The following is a 22,762-nucleotide window of genomic DNA, read 5'->3' on the forward strand; positions in this document are numbered from 1 at the left end:
GGGAAGAAGGAGGGCGGGGGGGAAGAAGGAGGGCGGGGGGGAAGAAGGAGGGCGGGGGGGAAGAAGGAGGGCGGGGGGGAAGAAGGAGGGCGGGGGGGAAGAAGGAGGGCGGGGGGGAAGAAGGAGGGCGGGGGGGAAGAAGGAGGGCGGGGGGGAAGAAGGAGGGCGGGGGGGAAGAAGGAGGGCGGGGGGGAAGAAGGAGGGCGGGGGGGAAGAAGGAGGGCGGGGGGGAAGAAGGAGGGCGGGGGGAAGAAGGAGGGCGGGGGGGAAGAAGGAGGGCGGGGGGGAAGAAGGAGGGCGGGGGGGTAGAAGGAGGGGGAAGAAGGAGGGCGGGGCGGGGAAGGAGGAGGACGGGGCGGGGAAGGGGGAGGACGGGGCGGGGAAGGGGGAGGACGGGGCGGGGAAGGGGGAGGACGGGGCGGGGAAGGGGGAGGACGGGGCGGGGAAGGGGGAGGACGGGGCGGGGAAGGGGGAGGACGGGGCGGGGAAGGGGGAGGACGGGGCGGGGAAGGGGGAGGACGGGGCGGGGAAGGGGGAGGACGGGGCGGGGAAGAGGGAGGACGGGGCGGGGAAGAGGGAGGACGGGGCGGGGAAGAGGGAGGACGGGGCGGGGAAGAGGGAGGACGGGGCGGGGAAGAGGGAGGACGGGGCGGGGAAGAGGGAGGACGGGGCGGGGAAGAGGGAGGACGGGGCGGGGAAGAGGGAGGACGGGGCGGGGAAGAGGGAGGACGGGGCGGGGAAGAGGGAGGACGGGGCGGGGAAGAGGGAGGACGGGGCGGGGAAGAGGGAGGACGGGGCGGGGAAGAGGGAGGACGGGGCGGGGAAGAGGGAGGACGGGGCGGGGAAGAGGGAGGACGGGGCGGGGAAGAGGGAGGACGGGGCGGGGAAGAGGGAGGACGGGGCGGGGAAGAGGGAGGACGGGGCGGGGAAGAGGGAGGACGGGGCGGGGAAGAGGGAGGACGGGGCGGGGAAGAGGGAGGACGGTGGGGGGAAGAGGGAGGACGGGGGGGGGGAAGAGGGAGGACGGCGAGGGGGGGGGAAGAGGCAGGACGGCGAGGGGGGGGGAAGAGGGAGGACGGGGGGGGGGGAAGAGGGAGGACGGGGGGGGGGGAAGAGGGAGGACGGGGGGGGGGGGAAGAGGGAGGACGGGGGGGGGAATGGGAGGACGGGTGAGGGGAAGAGGGTGGACGGGTGGGGGGGGGGGAAGCGGGTGGACGGGTGGGGGGGGGGAAGAGGGTGGACGGGTGGGGGGGGGGGAAGAGGGTGGACGGGTGGGGGGGGGAAGAACAGGGTGGACGGGTGGGGGGGGGAAGAACAGGGAGGACGGGTGGGGGGGGGAGAAGAGGGAGGACGGGTGGGGGGGGAGAAGAGGGAGGACGGGTGGGGGGGGAGAAGAGGGAGGACGGGTGGGGGGGGAGAAGAGGGAGGACGGGTGGGGGGGGAGAAGAGGGAGGACGGGTAGGGGGGGGAGAAGAGGGAGGACGGGTGGGGGGGAGAAGAGGGAGGACGGGTGGGGGGGAGAAGAGGGAGGACGGGTGGGGGGGAGAAGAGGGAGGACGGGTGGGGGGGAAGAGGGAGGACGGGTGCGGGGAAAGAGGGAGGACGGGGGCGGGGGAAGACGGAGGACGGGGGCGGGGAAGACGGAGGGTGGGGGGGGAAGACGGAGGGTGGGGGGGGAAGACGGAGGGTGGGGGGGGGGGGAAGAGGGAGGACGGGGCGGGGAAGAGGGAGGACGGGGCGGGGAAGAGGGAGGACGGGGGGGGTGAAGAGGGAGGACGGGGGGGGGGGGAAGAGGGAGGACGGGGGGGGGGGGAAGAGGGAGGACGGGGGGGGGAATGGGAGGACGGGTGAGGGGAAGAGGGTGGACGGGTGGGGGGGGGAAGAACAGGGAGGACGGGTGGGGGGGGGTAAGAAGAGGGAGGACGGGTGGGGGGGGAGAAGAGGGAGGACGGGTGGGGGGGGGAGAAGAGGGAGGACGGGTGAGCGGGGGAGAAGAGGGAGGACGGGTGGGGGGGGGGAGAAGAGGGAGGACGGGTGGGGGGGGGAGAAGAGGGAGGACGGGTGGGGGGGGGAGAAGAGGGAGGACGGGTGGGGGGGGAGAAGAGGGAGGACGGGTGGGGGGGAGAAGAGGGAGGACGGGTAGGGGGGGGGAGAAGAGGGAGGACGGGTGAAGGGAAAGAGGGAGGACGGGGCGGGGAAGGAGGAGGACGGGGCGGGGAAGAGGGAGGACGGGGCGGGGAAGAGGGAGGACGGGGCGGGGAAGAGGGAGGACGGGGCGGGGAAGAGGGAGGACGGGGCGGGGAAGAGGGAGGACGGGGCGGGGAAGAGGGAGGACGGGGGGGGGAAGAGGGAGGACGGGGGGGGGGGAAGAGGGAGGACGGGGGGGGGGGAAGAGGGAGGACGGGGGGGGGGGAAGAGGGAGGACGGGGGGGGAAGAGGGAGGACGGGTGGGGGGGGAAGAGGCAGGACGGGTGGGGGGGGAAGAGGCAGGACGGGTGGGGGGGGGAAGAGGGAGGACGGGTGGGGGGGGGAAGAGGGAGGACGGGTGGGGGGGGAAGAGGGAGGACGGGTGGGGGGGGAAGAGGGAGGACGGGTGGGGGGAATGGGAGGACGGGTGGGGGGGGGGATGAAGAGGGAGGACGGGTGGGGGGGGGGATGAAGAGGGAGGACAGGTGGGGGGAAAGGGGGAGGACGGGTGGGGGGAAAGGGGGAGGACGGGTGGGGAAAGACGGAGGACAGGGCGGGGGAAGACGGAGGACAGGGCGGGGGAAGACGGAGGACGGGCGGGGGAAGACGGAGGACGGGGGGGGGGGAAGACGGAGGACGGGGGGGGAAGACGGAGGGTGGGGGGGGAAGACGGAGGGTGGGGGGGGGAAGAGGGAGGACGGGTGGGAGGGGGAAGAGGGAGGACGGGTGGGAGGGGAAGAAGAGGGAGGACGGGTGGGGGGGGGAGAAGAGGGAGGACGGGTGAAGGGAAAGAGGGAGGACGGGGCGGGGAAGGGGGAGGACGGGGCGGGGAAGGGGGAGGACGGGGCGGGGAAGGGGGAGGACGGGGCGGGGAAGGGGGAGGACGGGGCGGGGAAGAGGGAGGACGGGGCGGGGAAGAGGGAGGACGGGGGGGGGAAGAGGGAGGACGGGGGGGGGAAGAGGGAGGACGGGTGGGGGGGGAAGAGGGAGGACGGGTGGGGGGGGAAGAGGGAGGACGGGTGGGGGGGGGAAGAGGGAGGACGGGTGGGGGGGGGAAGAGGGAGGACGGGTGGGGGGGGAAGAGGGAGGACGGGTGGGGGGGGGAAGAGGGAGGACGGGTGGGGGGGGGAAGAGGGAGGACGGGTGGGGGGGGGAAGAGGGAGGACGGGTGGGGGGGGGAAGAGGGAGGACGGGTGGGGGGGGAAGAGGGAGGACGGGTGGGGGGGGGAAGAGGGAGGACGGGTGGGGGGGGAAGAGGGAGGACGGGTGGGGGGGGGGGAAGAGGGAGGACGGGTGGGGGGGGAAGAGGGAGGACGGGTGGGGGGGGAAGAGGGAGGACGGGTGGGGGGGGAAGAGGGAGGACGGGTGGGGGGGGAAGAGGGAGGACGGGTGGGGGGGGAAGAGGGAGGACGGGTGGGGGGAATGGGAGGACGGGGGGGGGGGAATGGGAGGACGGGGGGGGGAATGGGAGGACGGGGGGGGGGAATGGGAGGACGGGGGGGGGAATGGGAGGACGGGGGGGGGGAATGGGAGGACGGGTGAGGGGAAGAGGGTGGACGGGTGGGGGGGGGGGGAAGAACAGGGAGGACGGGTGGGGGGGGGTAAGAAGAGGGAGGACGGGTGGGGGGGGGGATAAAGGGGGAGGACGGGTGGGGGGAAAGGGGGAGGACGGGTGGGGGGAAAGGGGGAGGACGGGTGGGGGGAAAGGGGGAGGACGGGTGGGGGGAAAGGGGGAGGACGGGTGGGGGGAAAGGGGGAGGACTGGGGGGGAAAGACGGAGGACAGGGCGGGGGAAGACGGAGGACGGGCGGGGGAAGACGGAGGACGGGGGGGGGGGAAGACGGAGGACGGGGGGGGGGAAGACGGAGGACGGGGGGGAAGACGGAGGGTGGGTGGAAAGAGGGAGGACGGGTGGGAGGGGGAAGAGAGAGGACGGGTGGCGAGGGGGGGGAAAGGGAGGATGGGTCAGGGGGGGGAAGAGGGAGGACGGGTCGGGGGGGGGTAGTGGGAGGGTGGGAGCGGTAGGGTGGGGGAAGAGGGAGGACAGGAGGGAAGGGTGGGTGAAGATGGATGGCGGGGGGGCAAGCGGGAGGACAGGGAGTGAAGAGGGGAAGCGAGAGGACGGGGGTGAAGGTTTCCTTAGGTGCAGGGTGCTAGTTCCTTGAAACGAAATCTAGGTGGGCGTATCGAGACTGTGGGATGCAAAACACTACAAAAAATGTCCAAAAGGAAATCCTTTCTGTACGCGTTTATTCTTAATGGAATCTAGATAACTGCTATGCCACTTCATCAGCATGTAAAAATGCCGAATGCAGACGACATTTTACACCATATACATTAGCCACTGAAATTTTGACAATACTGTTCAACATTCCTCAAAGCTGCCCTTTAGTTTACACTTCATTCAAGCATTATTCTAGCAATTTCCTAGCCTGTGAATTTCAATCGCCAGAGCACAACACTGTGAAGTCCACTCTTCTAGTTTTTAATTAATTACCATATCTGTTACTCATTTGTGACATATCAGCTGGATCTCCAAGAATCTCAGATTAGAAAAGATAAATGCGAATATTCTCTAATATCAGCTGTGGCCCACTGTTGGATTAGATTTGTACCATTATTGAGAGAACAGTGTAAACTCTTGGCAAAAATATTAGTCAATGTAACAATTATGAATAAGTTATGGAAAAAACTCCTTCAATTTTTCCAACTAAAGAGTAAACATGCAAGTAAACAGCAACTTTTTAAGGGTTAGCATATCAAGTAAAAGAAAAAAAATAGGTTTAACAGTTTAAGATAGCTTTCAGTCATACCTACCTTTCCAGCTGACTATGGACATACCTTTTCCAGCTGACTATGGACATGCTGGACAATCAGGTCAAGAGCAACAAAGTTTTCTCCACCTGACGAAACAAACACAAACACAAAAGTTTTACACTCCAAGGGCTTGGCCTACCCCATTAACAAAGGATGCACAAAGATTCAGCAAGCTATGTAAAACGGATTTCCCCTTTTTCACATTAAAGATTGCTTTCGGTACCAGAATGTAATTATTATCTAGCAACAGGCAGTTTGAAATTAAGATGGCTAAGCAGTTAATCAATCTGATGATTGTGGAGAAGCAGTGCGTGGTGGTAATAGCAGTGATCTTGTGAGCCAGAATCTCAGGCTAATAGTCTAGGTCATGGATTCAAATCCCACCGATGCAGATTGATGAAACTGAAATAAATTACAAAAATCTGGATTTAAAACCTGGTTTAATAGCAACCTGTCGATTGTTGCAAATACTCATCTGGTTCACTAATGTCCTCCAGAAAACGAAATGTGTCATCCTTTCCATAATTTGGCCTATATATGGCTCCAGATCCACAAGGTGCTTAACTTTTAACTGCCCTCTTAAAGCGGCTTGAAAGCCACTCAGTTCAGGGGCAATTAGGCATGGTCAATAAATACGGGCCCAGCCAGCACACCCACATTCCATGAAAGAAATTTTTAAGAAGTTGCATGTTGGTTCACAACTTCCAAGGGCTTTCACAAGAATATATTGTAAAATGTGAAAGTTCACATCAATTCAATGATGTCTGTTTGATTTCCACCTGCGAGCTCTTCAACAGATTGTCCTTTGGCAGATTAGTGAACTGCTGACGTAGGAGGTAACAGAATAGAATCACACAAGCACTACAAGTGCAGAAGCAGTCTATCAGCCCATCGAGTCCATACCAAACCTTTGAACAACATCCCACTCAGAAACCACCCCCCCACTCCCAAGTTATAGAGGACGTGGTGAAGCCACGTTTCAAATACTGTGCACACTTTTGGTCCCCTTATTTAATGAATGATGTAAATATTTGGAGATAACTCAAAGGAATTTTACTGGATTGATACCTGGAATAAGCGGGTTGTCTTATGAGGAGAGGTTGGCCTAGACTGGGATTATTTTGACTGGAGGTTAGATGAGTGAGGGATAACTAGGATTAAAGTACATAAGGTCTTGACAAGGTGAATGTTAGAAGAATATTTCCAGTTGTAGATAAATTTAGAACTGGGGAAGTGTTTAAAATTTAGGTGCCCTGTAAGGGCAGAGATATCAGAGATAATGGGAACTGCAGATGCTGGAGATTCCAAGATAATAAAATGTGAGGCTGGATGAACACAGCAGGCCAAGCAGCATCTCAGGAGCACAAAAGCTGACGTTTCGGGCCTAGACCCTTCATCAGAGAGGGGGATGGGGGGAGGGAACTGGAATAAATAGGGAGAGAGGGGGAGGCGGACCGAAGATGGAGAGTAAAGAAGATTGGTGGAGAGAGTGTAGGTGGGGAGGTAGGGAGGGGATAGGTCAGTCCAGGGAAGACGGACAGGTCAAGGAGGTGGGATGAGGTTAGTAGGTAGCGGGGGGTGCGGCTTGGGGTGGGAGGAAGGGATGGGTGAGAGGAAGAACCGGTTAGGGAGGCAGAGACAGGTTGGACTGGTTTTGGGATGCAGTGGGTGGGGGGGAAGAGCTGGGCTGGTTGTGTGGTGCAGTGGGGGGAGGGGACGAACTGGGCTGGTTGAGGGATGCAGTAGGGGAAGGGGAGATTTTGAAACTGGTGAAGTCCACATTGATACCATATGGCTGCAGGGTTCCCAGGCGGAATATGAGTTGCTGTTCCTGCAACCTTCGGGTGGCATCATTGTGGCAGTGCAGGAGGCCCATGATGGACATGTCATCAAGAGAATGGGAGGGGGAGTGGAAATGGTTTGCGACTGGGAGGTGCAGTTGTTTTTTGCGAACTGAGCGGAGGTGTTCTGCAAAGCGGTCCCCAAGCCTCCGCTTGGTTTCCCCAATGTAGAGGAAGCCGCACCGGGTACAGTGGATGCAGTATACCACATTGGCAGATGTGCAGGTGAACCTCTGCTTGATGTGGAATGTCATCTTGGGGCCTGGGATGGGGGTGAGGGAGGAGGTGTGGGGACAAGTGTAGCATTTCCTGCGGTTGCAGGGGAAGGTGCCGGGTGTGGTGGGGTTGGAGGGCAGTGTGGAGCGAACAAGGGAGTCACGGAGAGTGTGGTCTCTCCGGAAAGCAGACAGGGGAGGGGATGGAAAAATGTCTTGGGTGGTGGGGTCGGATTGTAAATGGCGGAAGTGTCGGAGGATAATGCGTTGTATCCGGAGGTTGGTAGGGTGGTGTGTGAGAACGAGGGGGATCCTCTTGTGGCGGTTGTGGCGGGGGCGGGGTGTGAGGGATGTGTCGCGGGAAATGCGGGAGACGCGGTCAAGGGCGTTCTCGATCACCGTGGGGGGAAAGTTGCGGTCCTTAAAGAACTTGGACATCTGGGATGTGCAGGAGTGGAATGTCTTGTCGTGGGAGCAGATGCGGCGGAGGCGGAGGAATTGGGAATAGGGGATGGAATTTTTGCAGGAGGGTGGGTGGGAGGAGGTGTATTCTAGGTAGCTGTGGGAGTCGGTGGGCTTGAAATGGACATCAGTTACAAGCTGGTTGCCTGAGATGGAGACTCCCCTTTGGTCCAGGAACTCCCCACCTACGTCCGTGACACCACCCACGCCCTCCACCTCCTCCAGGACTTCCAATTCCCTGGCCCCCAACACCTCATATTCACCATGGACGTCCAGTCCCTGTACACCTGCATTCCGCATGGAGATGGCCTCAAGGCCCTCCGCTTCTTCCTGTCCCGCAGGCCCGACCAGTCCCCCTCCACCGACACTCTCATCCGCCTAGCTGAACTCGTCCTCACACTCAACAACTTCTCTTTTGACTCCTCCCACTTCCTACAGACTAAGGGGGTGGCCATGGGCACCCGCATGGGCCCCAGCTATGCCTGCCTCTTTGTAGGTTACGCGGAACAGTCCCTCTTCCGCACCTACACAGGCCCCAAACCCCACCTCTTCCTCCGGTACATTGATGACTGTATCGGCGCCGCCTCTTGCTCCCCAGAGGAGCTCCAACAGTTCATCCACTTCACCAACACCTTCCACCCCAACCTTCAGTTCACCTGGGCCATCTCCAGCACATCCCTCACCTTCCTGGACCTCTCAGTCTCCATCTCAGGCAACCAGCTTGTAACTGATGTCCATTTCAAGCCCACCGACTCCCACAGCTACCTAGAATACACCTCCTCCCACCCACCCTCCTGCAAAAATTCCATCCCCTATTCCCAATTCCTCCGCCTCCGCCGCATCTGCTCCCACGACAAGACATTCCACTCCTGCACATCCCAGATGTCCAAGTTCTTTAAGGACCGCAACTTTCCCCCCACGGTGATCGAGAACGCCCTTGACCGCGTCTCCCGCATTTCCCGCGACACATCCCTCACACCCCGCCCCCGCCACAACCGCCACAAGAGGATCCCCCTCGTTCTCACACACCACCCTACCAACCTCCGGATACAACGCATTATCCTCCGACACTTCCGCCATTTACAATCCGACCCCACCACCCAAGACATTTTTCCATCCCCTCCCCTGTCTGCTTTCCGGAGAGACCACTCTCTCCGTGACTCCCTTGTTCGCTCCACACTGCCCTCCAACCCCACCACACCCGGCACCTTCCCCTGCAACCGCAGGAAATGCTACACTTGTCCCCACACCTCCTCCCTCACCCCCATCCCAGGCCCCAAGATGACATTCCACATCAAGCAGAGGTTCACCTGCACATCTGCCAATGTGGTATACTGCATCCACTGTACCCGGTGCGGCTTCCTCTACATTGGGGAAACCAAGCGGAGGCTTGGGGACCGCTTTGCAGAACACCTCCGCTCAGTTCGCAAAAAACAACTGCACCTCCCAGTCGCAAACCATTTCCACTCCCCCTCCCATTCTCTTGATGACATGTCCATCATGGGCCTCCTGCACTGCCACAATGATGCCACCCGAAGGTTGCAGGAACAGCAACTCATATTCCGCCTGGGAACCCTGCAGCCATATGGTATCAATGTGGACTTCACCAGTTTCAAAATCTCCCCTTCCCCTACTGCATCCCTCAACCAGCCCAGTTCGTCCCCTCCCCCCACTGCACCACACAACCAGCCCAGCTCTTCCCCCCCACCCACTGCATCCCAAAACCAGTCCAACCTGTCTCTGCCTCCCTAACCGGTTCTTCCTCTCACCCATCCCTTCCTCCCACCCCAAGCCACACCCCCAGCTACCTACTAACCTCATCCCACCTCCTTGACCTGTCCGTCTTCCCTGGACTGACCTATCCCCTCCCTACCTCCCCACCTACACTCTCTCCACCAATCTTCTTTACTCTCCATCTTCGGTCCGCCTCCCCCTCTCTCCCTATTTATTCCAGTTCCCTCCCCCCATCCCCCTCTCTGATGAAGGGTCTAGGCCCGAAACGTCAGCTTTTGTGCTCCTGAGATGCTGCTTGGCCTGCTGTGTTCATCCAGCCTCACATTTTATTATCAGGGCAGAGATATGGATTTTTTTGTTTTCTCTCAGAGTGCCAGAGTGCTGTGTGACTTTGGAACTCTGTCTCAGAAGACAGTGAAGGCAGGATCATTGAATATTTTTAAGCCAGAGGTAAATAATCTCCTTGTTCGGCCAGAAGGTAAAAAGTTTTTGGAATTAGATAAGATTGTGGAATTTAAAACATGAACAATTCAGCTGTGGCCTTACTTGGATAGCAAACCAGGCTTGAGGGGCCAAATAGCCTATTTCTGCTCCTACTGCTGTTCACGTTGGTGATTTATTTAAACATGCAATTCTGAAATTGCTACATGTTCAGACACCAGAAGTAGTGTTCGTTTCACAAATAACAATGGTGAGACATTAACGGATTTGTTATCATTACATTGCGAGATCAGGGGCAATAATTCTTTGGATAACTGTTCTTACTTTTACGTTACAAAGCTGCAAACAATTGAACAATAACTACTTAACTGTTTTGAAACTGGAGCAATAAACATATGGTGAACAAATATTTGACCATATGATTGCTAACAGACACCTCCATGTATAGTCTTCCAAAAGACAGTTATAACGATAATAGTCAAGGAAAAGTTGATTACATGGCTCATGTGTCCATTCTTGAAATCATGTACATTATCCATAAATGCAAAGTATAAATTAGCTTTGTAAGTATCAAGGTGACAAAACACTGACTATATGGAAAACTTAACCTTGACTCTCCAGACAATGACACCATAGTAAGAGCCGGTTATGTGGACACATCACACTGGCAGCAGAAGAGTTTGTACTTCAAATGTGATTTGGGGTTGCAAAGTAACTAAATTGCCCAAATAACAAGGTGTAGAGCTGAATGAACACAGCAGGCCAAGCAGCATCAGAGGAGAAGGAAGGCTGATGTTTTGAGCCTAGACCCTTCTTTCTGAAAGAACGGTCTAGGCTCAAAACATCAGCCTTCCTGCTCCTCTGATGCTGCTTGGCCTGTTGTGTTCATCCAGCTCTACACCTTGTTATCTCAGATTCTCCAGCATCTGCAGTTCCTGCTATCTCTAAATTGTCCAAATATATGCTTTCCATACCTTGTTTCAGTGGATGCGCTAAGGTGGCTTGCACTGAGGATGGCTATGGCAGGTTAAAGATTCACAAACATATACATGTTAAATGTGGAAAAATTAAAAGTTTCAAATTTTAGAAATATCGAAAATAGAATCAAGACACTTGGCATGCTTTTGAAAGACTATATGCAAAAAAGAAATGCAACAGAAGGGAAATATAATGTTGAAGCATATGACTGGGCCTATCAGCAAAATGCCAATGAAGCTCTTCCTGATAGTTGACAAAATGGTCATTCTGCTGTAAGAAGTAGATGTGTCACACCAGTCCATTAGATCTATAACCATGCACAATATCTCCAGAATTCTGGCACACATACAACAAAATACCAAAGATACTGTTTACTTGCACATAAGTTCGTAAACCTTTCATTCCATCTTGTACATAATCGCATTGTGGCAAGGTATACATTTAAATTAGAACACAAATCTGAAAAAGCTACAATGCACATTTCCAACAGTTTCACATATCAAACCATTTTGACACAAACAGTCAATTACATCAAGGATGGCCTCAGGTTGGTAATATAGCACACACTGGTTCTCTGTAAAAACGCGAGTGCTGTTACAAGGGGCAGCTGTGCTAAAATGTTCATTCAATGGGAAAATCTGTTTCTTTGGGATGTCACTTCCTCATAAATCATGACTAAGTTGGCTCGAGAAGACATTAGCATCAACTACTTATTTGGTACATATACTATTGTATTTCACTGTTGATAATGAATTTACTTTTATAAAGGAATGAAAATGCCACTGATAGATCCATAGTTGCCTACAGTCTGATATTTTAACTTTTTGTTCATAGTCTCTACACAGAACAAGTATTTCCAATCCACTGCTACCTGCTCCCCAACTAATATCCACTCACACTGGTTGTAAAAAGACTCCCAAATTACATCCTTCTTCTCTTATAGTTCTGGGAGATAAACTGCTGTGGAAGATTAGATATTTTAAGGTTGATTTGTTAAGTTTCTACTAGCTGTAAAATTAAAGGATGTGATTATGACATTGCTTGATTCTTCCAAGTCACTAACTTGAGCTGATTTTAAGTTCAGGTCTCAATATAGCGTGAGCAGCAGATTGACCGGTTGATGTTTCAGCAGCAGACTCCAAACTCAGCCATTCCATCCAATTTATGACAGCTCTCACAAGTTGCAGGGACCTTCCATCCACTGAAGTTCACTACTTATCCATCACTGGAGATGACGAAGCGAATGGTTTGTCAAAATTGGGAAATTATATCCCCATGAGCCAACAGCAATTACCGTTTCAGTCAACAAAAAAAAAAGCCTCATCCAGTCTAGTTTAGCTTAGTGAGAATGTTTAGCCTCTTTGTCATCCAAATCTTCTTTCTGACTAAAGTCACTTCAAGAACTTGTTTGCAAGAGATTCATGAGGTGCACAGCTGATACAACCACCTGGAAGACCTAATGGATGAAATGACATCAGCCAATTGTTTACCCTGTGCCCAAAAGGCAAAGTAAGTTAAAATTGCCCCTACTGATTCACCAGTATACAGTCTGAAAAAATTAATCAATTTATTTGATATCATCTCAGGGAATGTGAGAAGGAATAAAAACAGGACAGACAGGACTCATACCCCACATTTGAACAAACAAAATAGGAGCACTTTAGCAATGGCAGAGCAGGCTGAAGATCATGGCTGATCTCGATTTCCCCGCCTTACAAAAATTACCCATGTCTATCCTGAAAATACATCCACTGTCTTCTGAGGCAAACAATGTCAAATTCGCGAAACCCATACAGATTATCCAGGACCACAACAATGTATTTGGAGTATATAAAATTACACTTGTTTTGACATACATATTCTGGCATTTCAGATTGCAAAATTATCCACATCCGTCAGAATTTTTTAAAATGTTCTGATTGTTCTCTCAAGGAACAATCATTGGGCAACCTTTGAATGCTAAGAAGGCTGGTTAATCAAGTATTGTGTGGAGAAACTACAACTTATAACTAAGGACAGAATGAAAAATAGTATACTTCGACAGACATGATCTGATCAAAAAGCGCTAATATGGATTTGTAAAGGATCAAATAACACAAGTGAATTTTCTGAGGTTGTCATTAAATTGGCACTGAAGGATACATACGGACTTCCAGAAGATAGTTTATAAATCTTTAACACTACTAAGCAAATAAAGGCAACCTTCTGATATGCTTCCAGAATTGGTTAGATAGAAAATAGGAGTAATGAGTGTGCAACCCAACTGGCAGAATGTCACCAGTAGTACCCCCAGTAATCTGTATTAGAGTCACAGTTTTACACTGTATTAACAAATTATTCATACAGAAGAGTACAGAATATTCAAGTTTGCTCATAATATTTAGGTCACAATATATGGATGGGAACTAAAAGTTGCAAAGGGACAATGACAGATTAAGTAAGTGGGCAGAACTGTGGCAGAATCCTTCTATTAATTATTTACTGTCTTCCCCCATTCATGGCTAGATGCAGCAAGATTACAGAGCTTATATTCTGTGGGCATATTCCCAGTCGGGAGTTTACAGATTGCTGCTGAACAAGATTCTGATGCTGCTGATGGCCCACCATACCTCACAGATGCCCAACTTTCGGTTGATAACTATGTTTGAAATCTATCAAAGTGCCACATCACATTCACAATATAGTGAATGTGAAAACAGGACAATGTCTCTAGAAAGCCTCTACAGGAATCATTTCTAACCATACTGTCACAGACGTATTGGTGAAGATGAGTAAACATAGGTTATTCCCTTTGTTGATTCCCTCACCCCTGCCACAGTTTATCTAGCAATTAGGTTCTTTAGGATATGGCCAGCTGTGTTAGTAGTGGTATGACTAAGCACCACTCTAGCTGAGGGGCACTGAAGTCCACCTCAGGGTATTAGCACTCTAAATGGTAAACTAGATGTTCATCTCTAAATTGAAGCCATTGGAATTCATGGGAACCAGAGTCAATATTGAGGACTTTCAGTGCAACTCCCTCCTGACTTTATACTACTGCGCCGCTAATCATGATACCCAAAATGAACATGCCCAGGGATAATTGTGTTGGCATCTAGATTTGATTTGGTGAATATGACTAAGTCAACTTGTTGTCTGACTTATCTGTGGGAGAGATCTCCTAATTTTGGCAGAAGATTATTGATGGTTGGGAAGTGAATTTCACAGGTTCAACAGGGCTGCATTTGTCATAGTCATTGCTCGTGCCTAGGTCAATATCACATGGCCCATTCTTTTTCCTTTTTGTGAGAACTTGTACCATACTGATAAACTGACTGGCTTGCTAAGTCATTTCAGTAACAATACTGTGGGTCTAGTTCACATGTAGGCCAGAAAAGGCAGATTTCTTCCATAAAGCACATGAGCGAACCATGTTTTTTTAACAATAATTGACAATGGTTTCTTATACTAGCTTATTGAGGCTCTTGTGGCACAGTGGATGTGTCCCTATCTCTGAGCCAGGAGGACTGGGTTCATGTGTGCTGCTCCAGCATGTGTAATAACATCTCTGATCAGGTTGATCAGAAAATATCAGCATCAGCCTGGATCTCTGAATGATAGTTAATAAAGCATGGAGCAGGAGGAACACAGCAGATCAGGGAGCATCAGAGGAACAGGAAAGTCAATGTTTCAGGTCAGGGTCCTTCATCAGGACCTGGGCAGGGGGAAGGGAACTGGGAGATAAATTGAGAGAGAAGGGGTAGAGCTGGGGAAGGTGATAGGCGGATGCAGGTGGGAAGTAGTGGGTATTGTCAGTGAGAAGGGTCGGGCAGATATGTGAGGAAGAAGCGGAATTGAGATGTAGTGTTGAACATGGGATGGGGCCCAGGGTGGGGAGACTTTGAAACATGTGAATTCTACGTTCAGGCAATCGGGCTGTAGGCTACCGAGGCAGAATATGAGGTGCTATCCCTCTAGTTTGCATGTGGCACCACTGTGGCACTGGAGGAGGTCCAAGATGGACGTGTCCATTGACCAATTCGGTCTGTTCCTTCCTGCCCCTCCACTGACCAATTCCCATTACCCCCTATCTGCATCCATGCATCACCAGCCTACCTACCTTCCCCCAGCGCAACCACTCCTCTCCCTATTTATTTCACAACTTCCTTACCCCTCCCTATTCCTGATGAAGGGTCCCAACCTAAAACATCGAATTTCCTGTTCTTCTGATGCTAACCTGCTGTGTTCCTCCAGTTCCACACTGTCTTGACTCATCTGCTGTTCTTGCTATCTCTGAATGGTACTCAAGTGATAGTATTCTTACACCACCATCCTGCCCCCTTTGTACAAAAATCAATTAAAATACTGCAAAATTAGATCAGATTAGATTAGATTAGATTCTCTACAGTGTGGAAACAGGCCCCTTGGCCCAACAAGTCCACACCGCCCCTTGAAGCATTCCACCCAGACCCATCCCCCTATAACCCACACGCTCCTGAACACTACGGGCAATTTAGCATAGCTGATCCACCTAGCCTGCACATCTTTGGACTGTGGGAGAAAACCAGAGGAAACCCACGCAGACATGGGGAGAATGCGCAAACTTCAGACAAACAGTCGCCCGAGGCTGGAGTCGAACCCAGGTCCCTGGTGCTGTGAGGCTGCAGTGCTAACCACTGAGCCACCATGGTGCCCTGGATATAATTATATAATTATAAAATCTTAAACCAACTGCCAGGCTTCAAATCACGAAAGTTAAAGTGCTTCATTTATATCAACTCAGGTTAAATTGACTTAGACAGACCCCAATTAACTAGTAAACTGGCTTAATTCCATGTTTTTACAAACCAAAGAATTAGAGCCTAACTGTAATACTATTATTACAGAAAAGCAACTTTCTGTGCTTGCTCGGGGCACGTTTTATCTTGGATCAAATGCATTACTATTCGACCAGCAAACAGAAGCTGCAGAAGTTGGCAAATACTTATATTAATCAGGAAACAATCTACTGATTTTTTTTAAGAGATAGTAAGAACTGCAGATGCTGGAGAATCTGAGAGAACAAGGTGTACAGCTGGATGAACACAGCAGGTCAAGCAGCATCAGAGGAAAGTCCGATGCTGCTTGGCCTGCTGTGTTCATCCAGCTCTACACCTTGTTATCTTTATTATTGATTTTACATGAAAAATCAACTAAAAGAAAATCAATGTTGACATAGCAGCACAAAGTTATAGAGCCAGAGAGCACGGAAACAGACCCTTCTGCCCAACTCATCATGCCGACCAGATTCCCTAAACTAAATAAGTCCCATTTGCCTGCATTTGGCTCACATCCCTGTAAACCTGTCTTACTCATGTATCTTTCCAAATGTCTTCTACATGTTGTAATTGTACTTGCCTCTACCATTTCCTTTGGCAGCTCATTCCGTAAATGCACCACCCTGTGTGTGAAAAAGTTGCCTCTCAGGTTCCTTTTAAAGCTTTTCCCACTCATCTGAAACCTATGCCCTCTAATTTTGGACTCCTCTACCCTGGAGAAAAGACCTCGGCAATTCACCTTACCTATGCCCTGCATGATTTTATAAACTTCCATAAGGTCACCTCTTAGCCTCCTACACTCCAGAGAAAAAAAGTCTCAGCCTATCCAGCCTCTCCTTATAATTCAGTCACGATAACATCCTTGTACATCTTTTTTTGCACCCTTTTCAGTTTAATAACATCCTTTCTTTGACAGGGCAACCGTATGCAGTACACACATGCAGCCTTACTAATGCCTTGTATGGTTGAAATATGGTGTTCCAACTCTGGTGCCAATGCTCTGATCTAGCATACCAAACACGCTCTTTCCCATCCTGCCTAACTGTGATGCCACTTTCAGGGAACTGTACACCTGCGCCCCAGGTCTCTCTGTTTGACAACACTCACGGGGTCCTATCGCTAACTGTGTAAGTCCTGCCCTGTCTGTCTTTCCAAAATGCAACACCTCATGTTTTATCTGAAGAAAACTCATCTGCCATTCCTCAGCCCAGTTGATCAAAATCCCGAAAACCTTCTCTTCAGTAAGAGAACTGTGACCCTTTGACAACCTTCTTCACTATTGACTATACCCCTAATTTTGGTGTCATTCGCAAACTTAGTAACCACAGATTCAGACAGAAATTACAGCTGTTGTTTCTACAGGAATTCTCCAAAACTTAATGAGCATTGAGCACTTTACAAAGAACTGGAATGCACAGCTCAAGTAAACGGATAAATATTGTCCAAATTTGAAATGCTTCACAAAATTCAAACAGAGCTTTTAATTTCAGGACTACAGATTAATAAATAGTCAGATTCTATTTTTATAAACACAGACTTCTGTGATTTTTAACCAGCAGCTTGGAAATCACATTCTGCAATTTTTTTCCAAGCATCATTTTAGCACAAGTTTCTGTGATGGGATGGATCTGCATCATTGGCAACTCAACTAGATATAGGCAAGTTTTCAAAGAAAGTAAATGAAATAAAAGTCTCCATTCAGATGTAGCATTAACTCCGAAGTGTAGACAGCCTATTTGCAAAATGTCATTGGATCTTAATTTTAGAAGTTCAAGGTTTAAAATTCTGACCTATATTTTGTTCCTTTTCCTCCAGCTCCAATTATAAATTAGATATGCTCAGCAAAAGGCATTTGTTTAAAAGAAGCCAGGCACATCTTTTAATTTCTTGCATTTTTCAGTTCAACAATGAAAACAACTAAGATACATGTGATTCTTACCTCGAGGAACCACAATGTCTGACAGCTGTACAGTTGGTTCTATGTACTGTTCAAAGGCAGGCTTGACAAATTTGTTGTATTGTTTGATGACACCAACAATGTCACGACCCCTCTCAGATATGTCTCTTTTTAGCCGTCGTACAAGTCTTATGTCAGAGTCAGTATCCACAAAAACTTTCATATCCAATAGCTATGAAAAACCCAAAAGTAATAATTAGAATCAAACGAAATTCTATAATTTTGGAGAAGTGGGAAAAATGTCAATGTTTTAATTACATTACCACTATATTGTTTATCCTGACCAAATGTAACACAGCAATATAAAGATTTTTCACCTGCGCAGTCGATATTTATATTAGACTCAAAAGAAAGTCTATTCTAGCAGAAAGCAAATCATAAGGAACCTAAGATGCAACAAATAGGCCGAAGGTAATGGTTCAAATCTTGCATGAGCAACAAACACCATTGCTGATCTCGTACAGACGTTTTACTCTGCATTTTCACTCCCTTTTCTGCAGCAGTAATATGGCAAATTCATTCATTTGCTATCACACCAAACAGCTGTGGGACACAAAAGCAGTTTTTCACTGCGGTTAATGTATGGGGGTTGATATAAGTGGGTAAGGGGAAATGTATAAGGGGGCGGATCAGGTAGATGCTAGGGTGGCAAGCTAAGTAATTGGTAATGCGAGTCAGGTGGTGGTTAGTTGGGAATGTGGTTTTAGGGACTCAGGATGGTTCAGAATTAGGTTTTTGGTTGGGGGTGGGGAGGGCTAAGAAAACTGCAAGTGTGAGGGGGTAGGGAGAAATGTCAGGAGTTAAAAGCAAATTTTAACTCCAATAAATTTTCCTGGCTAACTAGTGAGTCAGAATTATCCATAGCCTCTGGATTGGGAACACTAGCGCCTGACTCGAAACTATATCACATGAATTTCAATGATACGCACAATAAAGCTAGAAGTTCATATTTTACTTGCTGTAAACTTGGATTACTGGTTTTCAATTAGTAACCAGTGGATTTTTCCATGTGTATGAAGTTAATAATTAACCTGTAAGCATTTTTCTGACCATGGTGATTTCTTTTAAGAACAGTTTTTGAAGCTTAGCTGTAGAATAAATGATTATAATGATAATTTGCTGCACAAATGCATTGTTGTTTATTTTACTCAACAGGTCTGGCAGTTGGGGAACGTGGGGCACAGTTGTAACTGGACCCAAAACAGTGATGTTGCTTTCACTCCGGATGTTACCAGCCATGCTAATTTTCTAAAGCAATCGGTGTCTTCATTTCAGATTTCCAGCACTTACAGTTCTTTCTTTTTGATCCAGCCTGTTAAATAATGGGATTTCAAAAGGTTAGTGATCTGGAACCATTTTACTTCATTTTAAAGGGAATTCCCATAACAGAGAGAGTTTTGCTTTTAACTTTGGGTAGTTTTAGTTCTGCTAAGTCCTTGGAAAAATACATACGTTTTAAAAAAAAAAGTTCATTTGTTTTAATGTGGGTGTTACTGGCTGGCCGGCCACATTAATTGCCCAACCCTAGTTGGCCTCAGGAAGGTGATAGTGAGTTGTCTTCTTGAACCGTGGCAGTCCACCTGCTATGGACTGACCCACATTGCTATCAAGGAGGGACTCCAGGATTTTGCCCCAGCAAAACTGAAAAAAAAAACTAACTTAAAAGGATACATAGTGAGATGGGACTTTAGAGTGAAAAGGCAATGTTAGTTCCAGACCACACAAAACCCAGAAGTGGTTACTTAAACTGAGCGTATCGGAACTTCAGTGTATGATAGCTCCAGAAAAAGTGTACAGTTCCATGTCTTACTAACTTCATTGAATTTTGAGGAGGTGACAAAGGTGATGGGAGAGCAGTGGATGCTGTCTACATGGATCTTAAGTTTCAACAAAGCCCCCCATGGCAGACTCATCCAGAAGATTAAGATGAATCAGATCCACAGTGACCTAGATGCTTGGATTCAGTATTGGCTTGCCCATAGAAGGCAGAGGGTAGTGGTTGACGGGTGTTTTTCAGGGTGGGGGTCCATGACTAGGTGTTTCGTAGGGATCTATACTGGGAACTTTGCTGTTTGTGATATATATAAAAATGACGTGGTCGAAACTGTAGATCGGCAGGTAAGTATGTTTGCTAACGTTACAAAGATTGGTGGAGTTGTGGATAATGTAGAAGGTTGTCAAAAGATACAGCAGGATGTAGATCAGTCGCAGATATGGGCAGAGAAATGGCAGATGCAGTTTAATTCGGGTAAGTGTCAGGTGTTGCACTTTGGGAGATCAAATATTAAGGAAAAGTATAGAGTTAATGACAGGAACGCCGTTGATGTACAGACGGATCTGGGGTTCAACAGCTCACTGAAAGTGGCCAAGCAAGTAGACAGGGTGGTAAAGAAGGTGTATGGCATAGAGATAATGGGAATTGCAGATGCTGGAAAATCCAAGATAACAAAGTGTGGGGCTGGTTGAACACGGCAGGCCAAGCAGCATCTTAGGAGCACAAAAGCTGGCGTTTCAGGCCTAGACCCTTCATCAGAAAAACCCTACACTTTGTTATCTTGGGTGCATGGTACACTTATCTTCATTGATTGGAGAACTGAATACAAGAGACAAGATGTGCAGTACAATTTTATGTTCTATGTTCTATGTCAAGTCACTGCTTTATAAGATTTTGGTTAGGCTGTACTTAAGGGTATTTTGTTCTATTCTCGTGAGTGCCTAACTGGAAGGATGTGGAGGCTTTGGAGAGCCTCTGGTTTTTTTGATGAAGGGTCTAGGCCCGAAACGTCAACATTTGTACTCCTGAGATGCTACTTGGCCTGCTGTGTTCATCCATAAGACCATAAGACATAGGAGTGGAAGTAAGGCCATTCGGCCCATCAAGTCCACTCTGCCATTTAAATCATGGCTGATGGGCATTTCAACACCACTTCCCTGCACTCTCCCCGTAACCCTTGATTCCTTTTGAGATCAAGAATTTGTCGATCTCTGCCTTGAAGGCATCCAACGTCCCAGCCTTCACTGCACTCTGCGGTAATGAATTCCACAAGCCCACCACTCTCTGGCTGAAGAAATGTCGTTTCATTTCAGTTTTAAATTTACCCCCTCTAATTTTAAGGCTGTGCCCTCAGGTCCTAGGCTCCCCACTGAACGGAAACAACTTCCTAGCGTCCACCCCTTCTAAACCATACATTATCTTGTAAGTTTCTATTAGATCTCCCCTCAACCTTCTAAACTCTAATGAGTACAATCCCAGGATTGTTAGCCGTTCATCATACGTTAAACCTACCATTCCAGGGATCATCCGTGTGAATCTCCACTGGACACGCTCCAGGGCTAGTATGTCCTTCCTGAGGTGTGGGGCCCAAAACTGGACACAGTATTCTAAATGGAGCCTAACTAGAGCTTTATAAAGCCTCAGAAGCACATCGCTGCTTTTATATTCCAACCCTCTTGAGATAAACGACAACATTACATTCACTTTCTTAATTACGGACTCTACCTGCAAGTTAACCTTTAGGAGGATCCTGGACCAACACTCGCAGATCCCTTTGCAATTCTGCTTTGCGAATTTTCCCACCGTTTAGAAAATAGTCCATGCCTATATTCTTTTTTCCAAAGTGCAAAACCTCACATTTACTCACATTGAATTTCATCAGCCATTTCATGGACCACTCTCCTGAACTGTCTAGATCTTTCTGCAGCTTCCCACCTCCTCAGTACTACCTGCCTGTCCACCTATCTTCGTATCATCGGCAAGCTTCACCAGAATGCCCCCAGTCCCTTCATCCAGATCATTAATATATAAGGTGAACAGCTGCGGCCCCAACATTGACCCCTGTGGGACACCACTCGTCACCAGTTGCCATTCCGAAAAAGAGCCTTTTATCCCAACTCTCTGCCTTCTGTCAGACAGCCAATCCTCAATCCAAGCCAGTAGCTCACCTCGAACACCATGGGCCCTCACCTTGCTCAGCAGCCTCCCATGAGGCACCATATCAAAGGCCTTTTCGAAGTCTAGAATAGATAACATCTACTGGGTTTTCCTGGTCTAACATACTTGTTACCTCTTCAAAGAATTCTAACAGGTTTGTCAGGCACGACCTTCCCTTACTAAATCCATGCTGACTTGTCTTAATCTGACCCTGCACTTCCAGGAATTTAGAAATCTCATCCTTGACAATGGATTCTAGAATTTTACCAACTACCGAAGTTAGGCTAATTGGCCTATAATTTTCCATCTTTTGCCTTGATCCTTTCTTAAACAATGGAGTTACAACAGCAATTTTCCAATCATCTGGGACTTTCCCTGACTCCAGTGACTTTTGAAAGATCACGATCAAAGTCTCCGCTATTTCCTCAGCCACCTCCCTCAGAACTCTAGGATGTAGCCCATCGGGGCCAGGAGATTTATCAATTTTTAGACCCTTTGGCTTTTCTAGCACTTTCTCGTTTGTAATGCCTACCGTACTCAACTCTGCCCCCTGGCTCTCCCTAATGGTTGGCATACTACTCATGTCTTCCACTGTGAAGACTGACGCAAAGTACTTATTAAGTTCTTCAGCTATTTCCTTATCTCCCATCACTAGCCTTCCAGCATCAATGTGGAGCAGCCCAATATCTACTTTTGCCTCTCATTTGTTTCTTATGTATTGAAAGAAGCTTTTACTATCATTTCTAATATTACTAGCTAGCCTACCTACATATTTGATCTTCTCCTTCCTCATTGCTCTCTTTGTTATCCTCTGTCTGTTTTTGTAGCCTTCCCAATCTTCTGATTTCCCAGTGCTCTTGGCCACTTTATAGGCTGTCTCTTTTTCTTTGATATATTTCCTGACTTGCTTTGTCAGCCATGGCTGTCTAATCCCACCCCAGATAATCTTTCTTTTCTTTGGGATGAACCTCTGTACTGTGTCCTCAATTACACCCAGAAACTCCTGCCATTGCTGCTCTACTGTCTTCCCCACTAGGCTCTGCTTCCAGTCGATTTTCGTCAATTCCTCCCTCATGCCCCTGTAATTACCTTTATTTAACTGTAACACCATGACATCTGATTTTGCCTTCTCTCTTTCAAACTGCAGACTGAACTCTACAATATTATGATCGCTGCCTCCTAAGTGTTCCCTTACTTTAAGGTCTTTTATAAAGTCTGGCTCATTACATAGCACTAAGTCCAGAATAGCCTGCTCCCTTATGGGCTCCATCACAAGCTGTTCCAAAAAGCCATCCTGTAAACCTTCCATGAATTCTCTTTCTTGGATCCACCAGCAACATTATTCACCCAATCCACCTGCATATTGAAGTCCCCCATGATCACCGTGACCTTGCCTTTCTGAC

General features: G+C 49.6%; 1 protein-coding gene across 4 annotated transcripts in view; it reads right to left on the reverse strand.

The window, feature by feature from the left end:
• si:ch211-243j20.2 (uridine-cytidine kinase-like 1) overlaps positions 1 to 22,762 on the reverse strand; it is a 276,943-nt gene that overhangs the window by 199,540 nt on the left and 54,641 nt on the right. For all 4 annotated transcript variants that reach the window (XM_059645474.1, XM_059645475.1, XM_059645472.1 and 1 more), the window contains exons 6-7: positions 17,411 to 17,600; positions 5,029 to 5,090 (exon numbers count right to left, since the gene is read on the reverse strand). In XM_059645474.1, the coding sequence (XP_059501457.1) occupies positions 5,029 to 5,090; positions 17,411 to 17,600 (252 nt within the window). The remainder of the gene's footprint in view (positions 1 to 5,028; positions 5,091 to 17,410; positions 17,601 to 22,762) is intronic.

Source organism: Stegostoma tigrinum, chromosome 4, assembly GCF_030684315.1.
Source record: "Stegostoma tigrinum isolate sSteTig4 chromosome 4, sSteTig4.hap1, whole genome shotgun sequence".
Taxonomy (NCBI): Eukaryota; Metazoa; Chordata; class Chondrichthyes; order Orectolobiformes; family Stegostomatidae; genus Stegostoma; species Stegostoma tigrinum.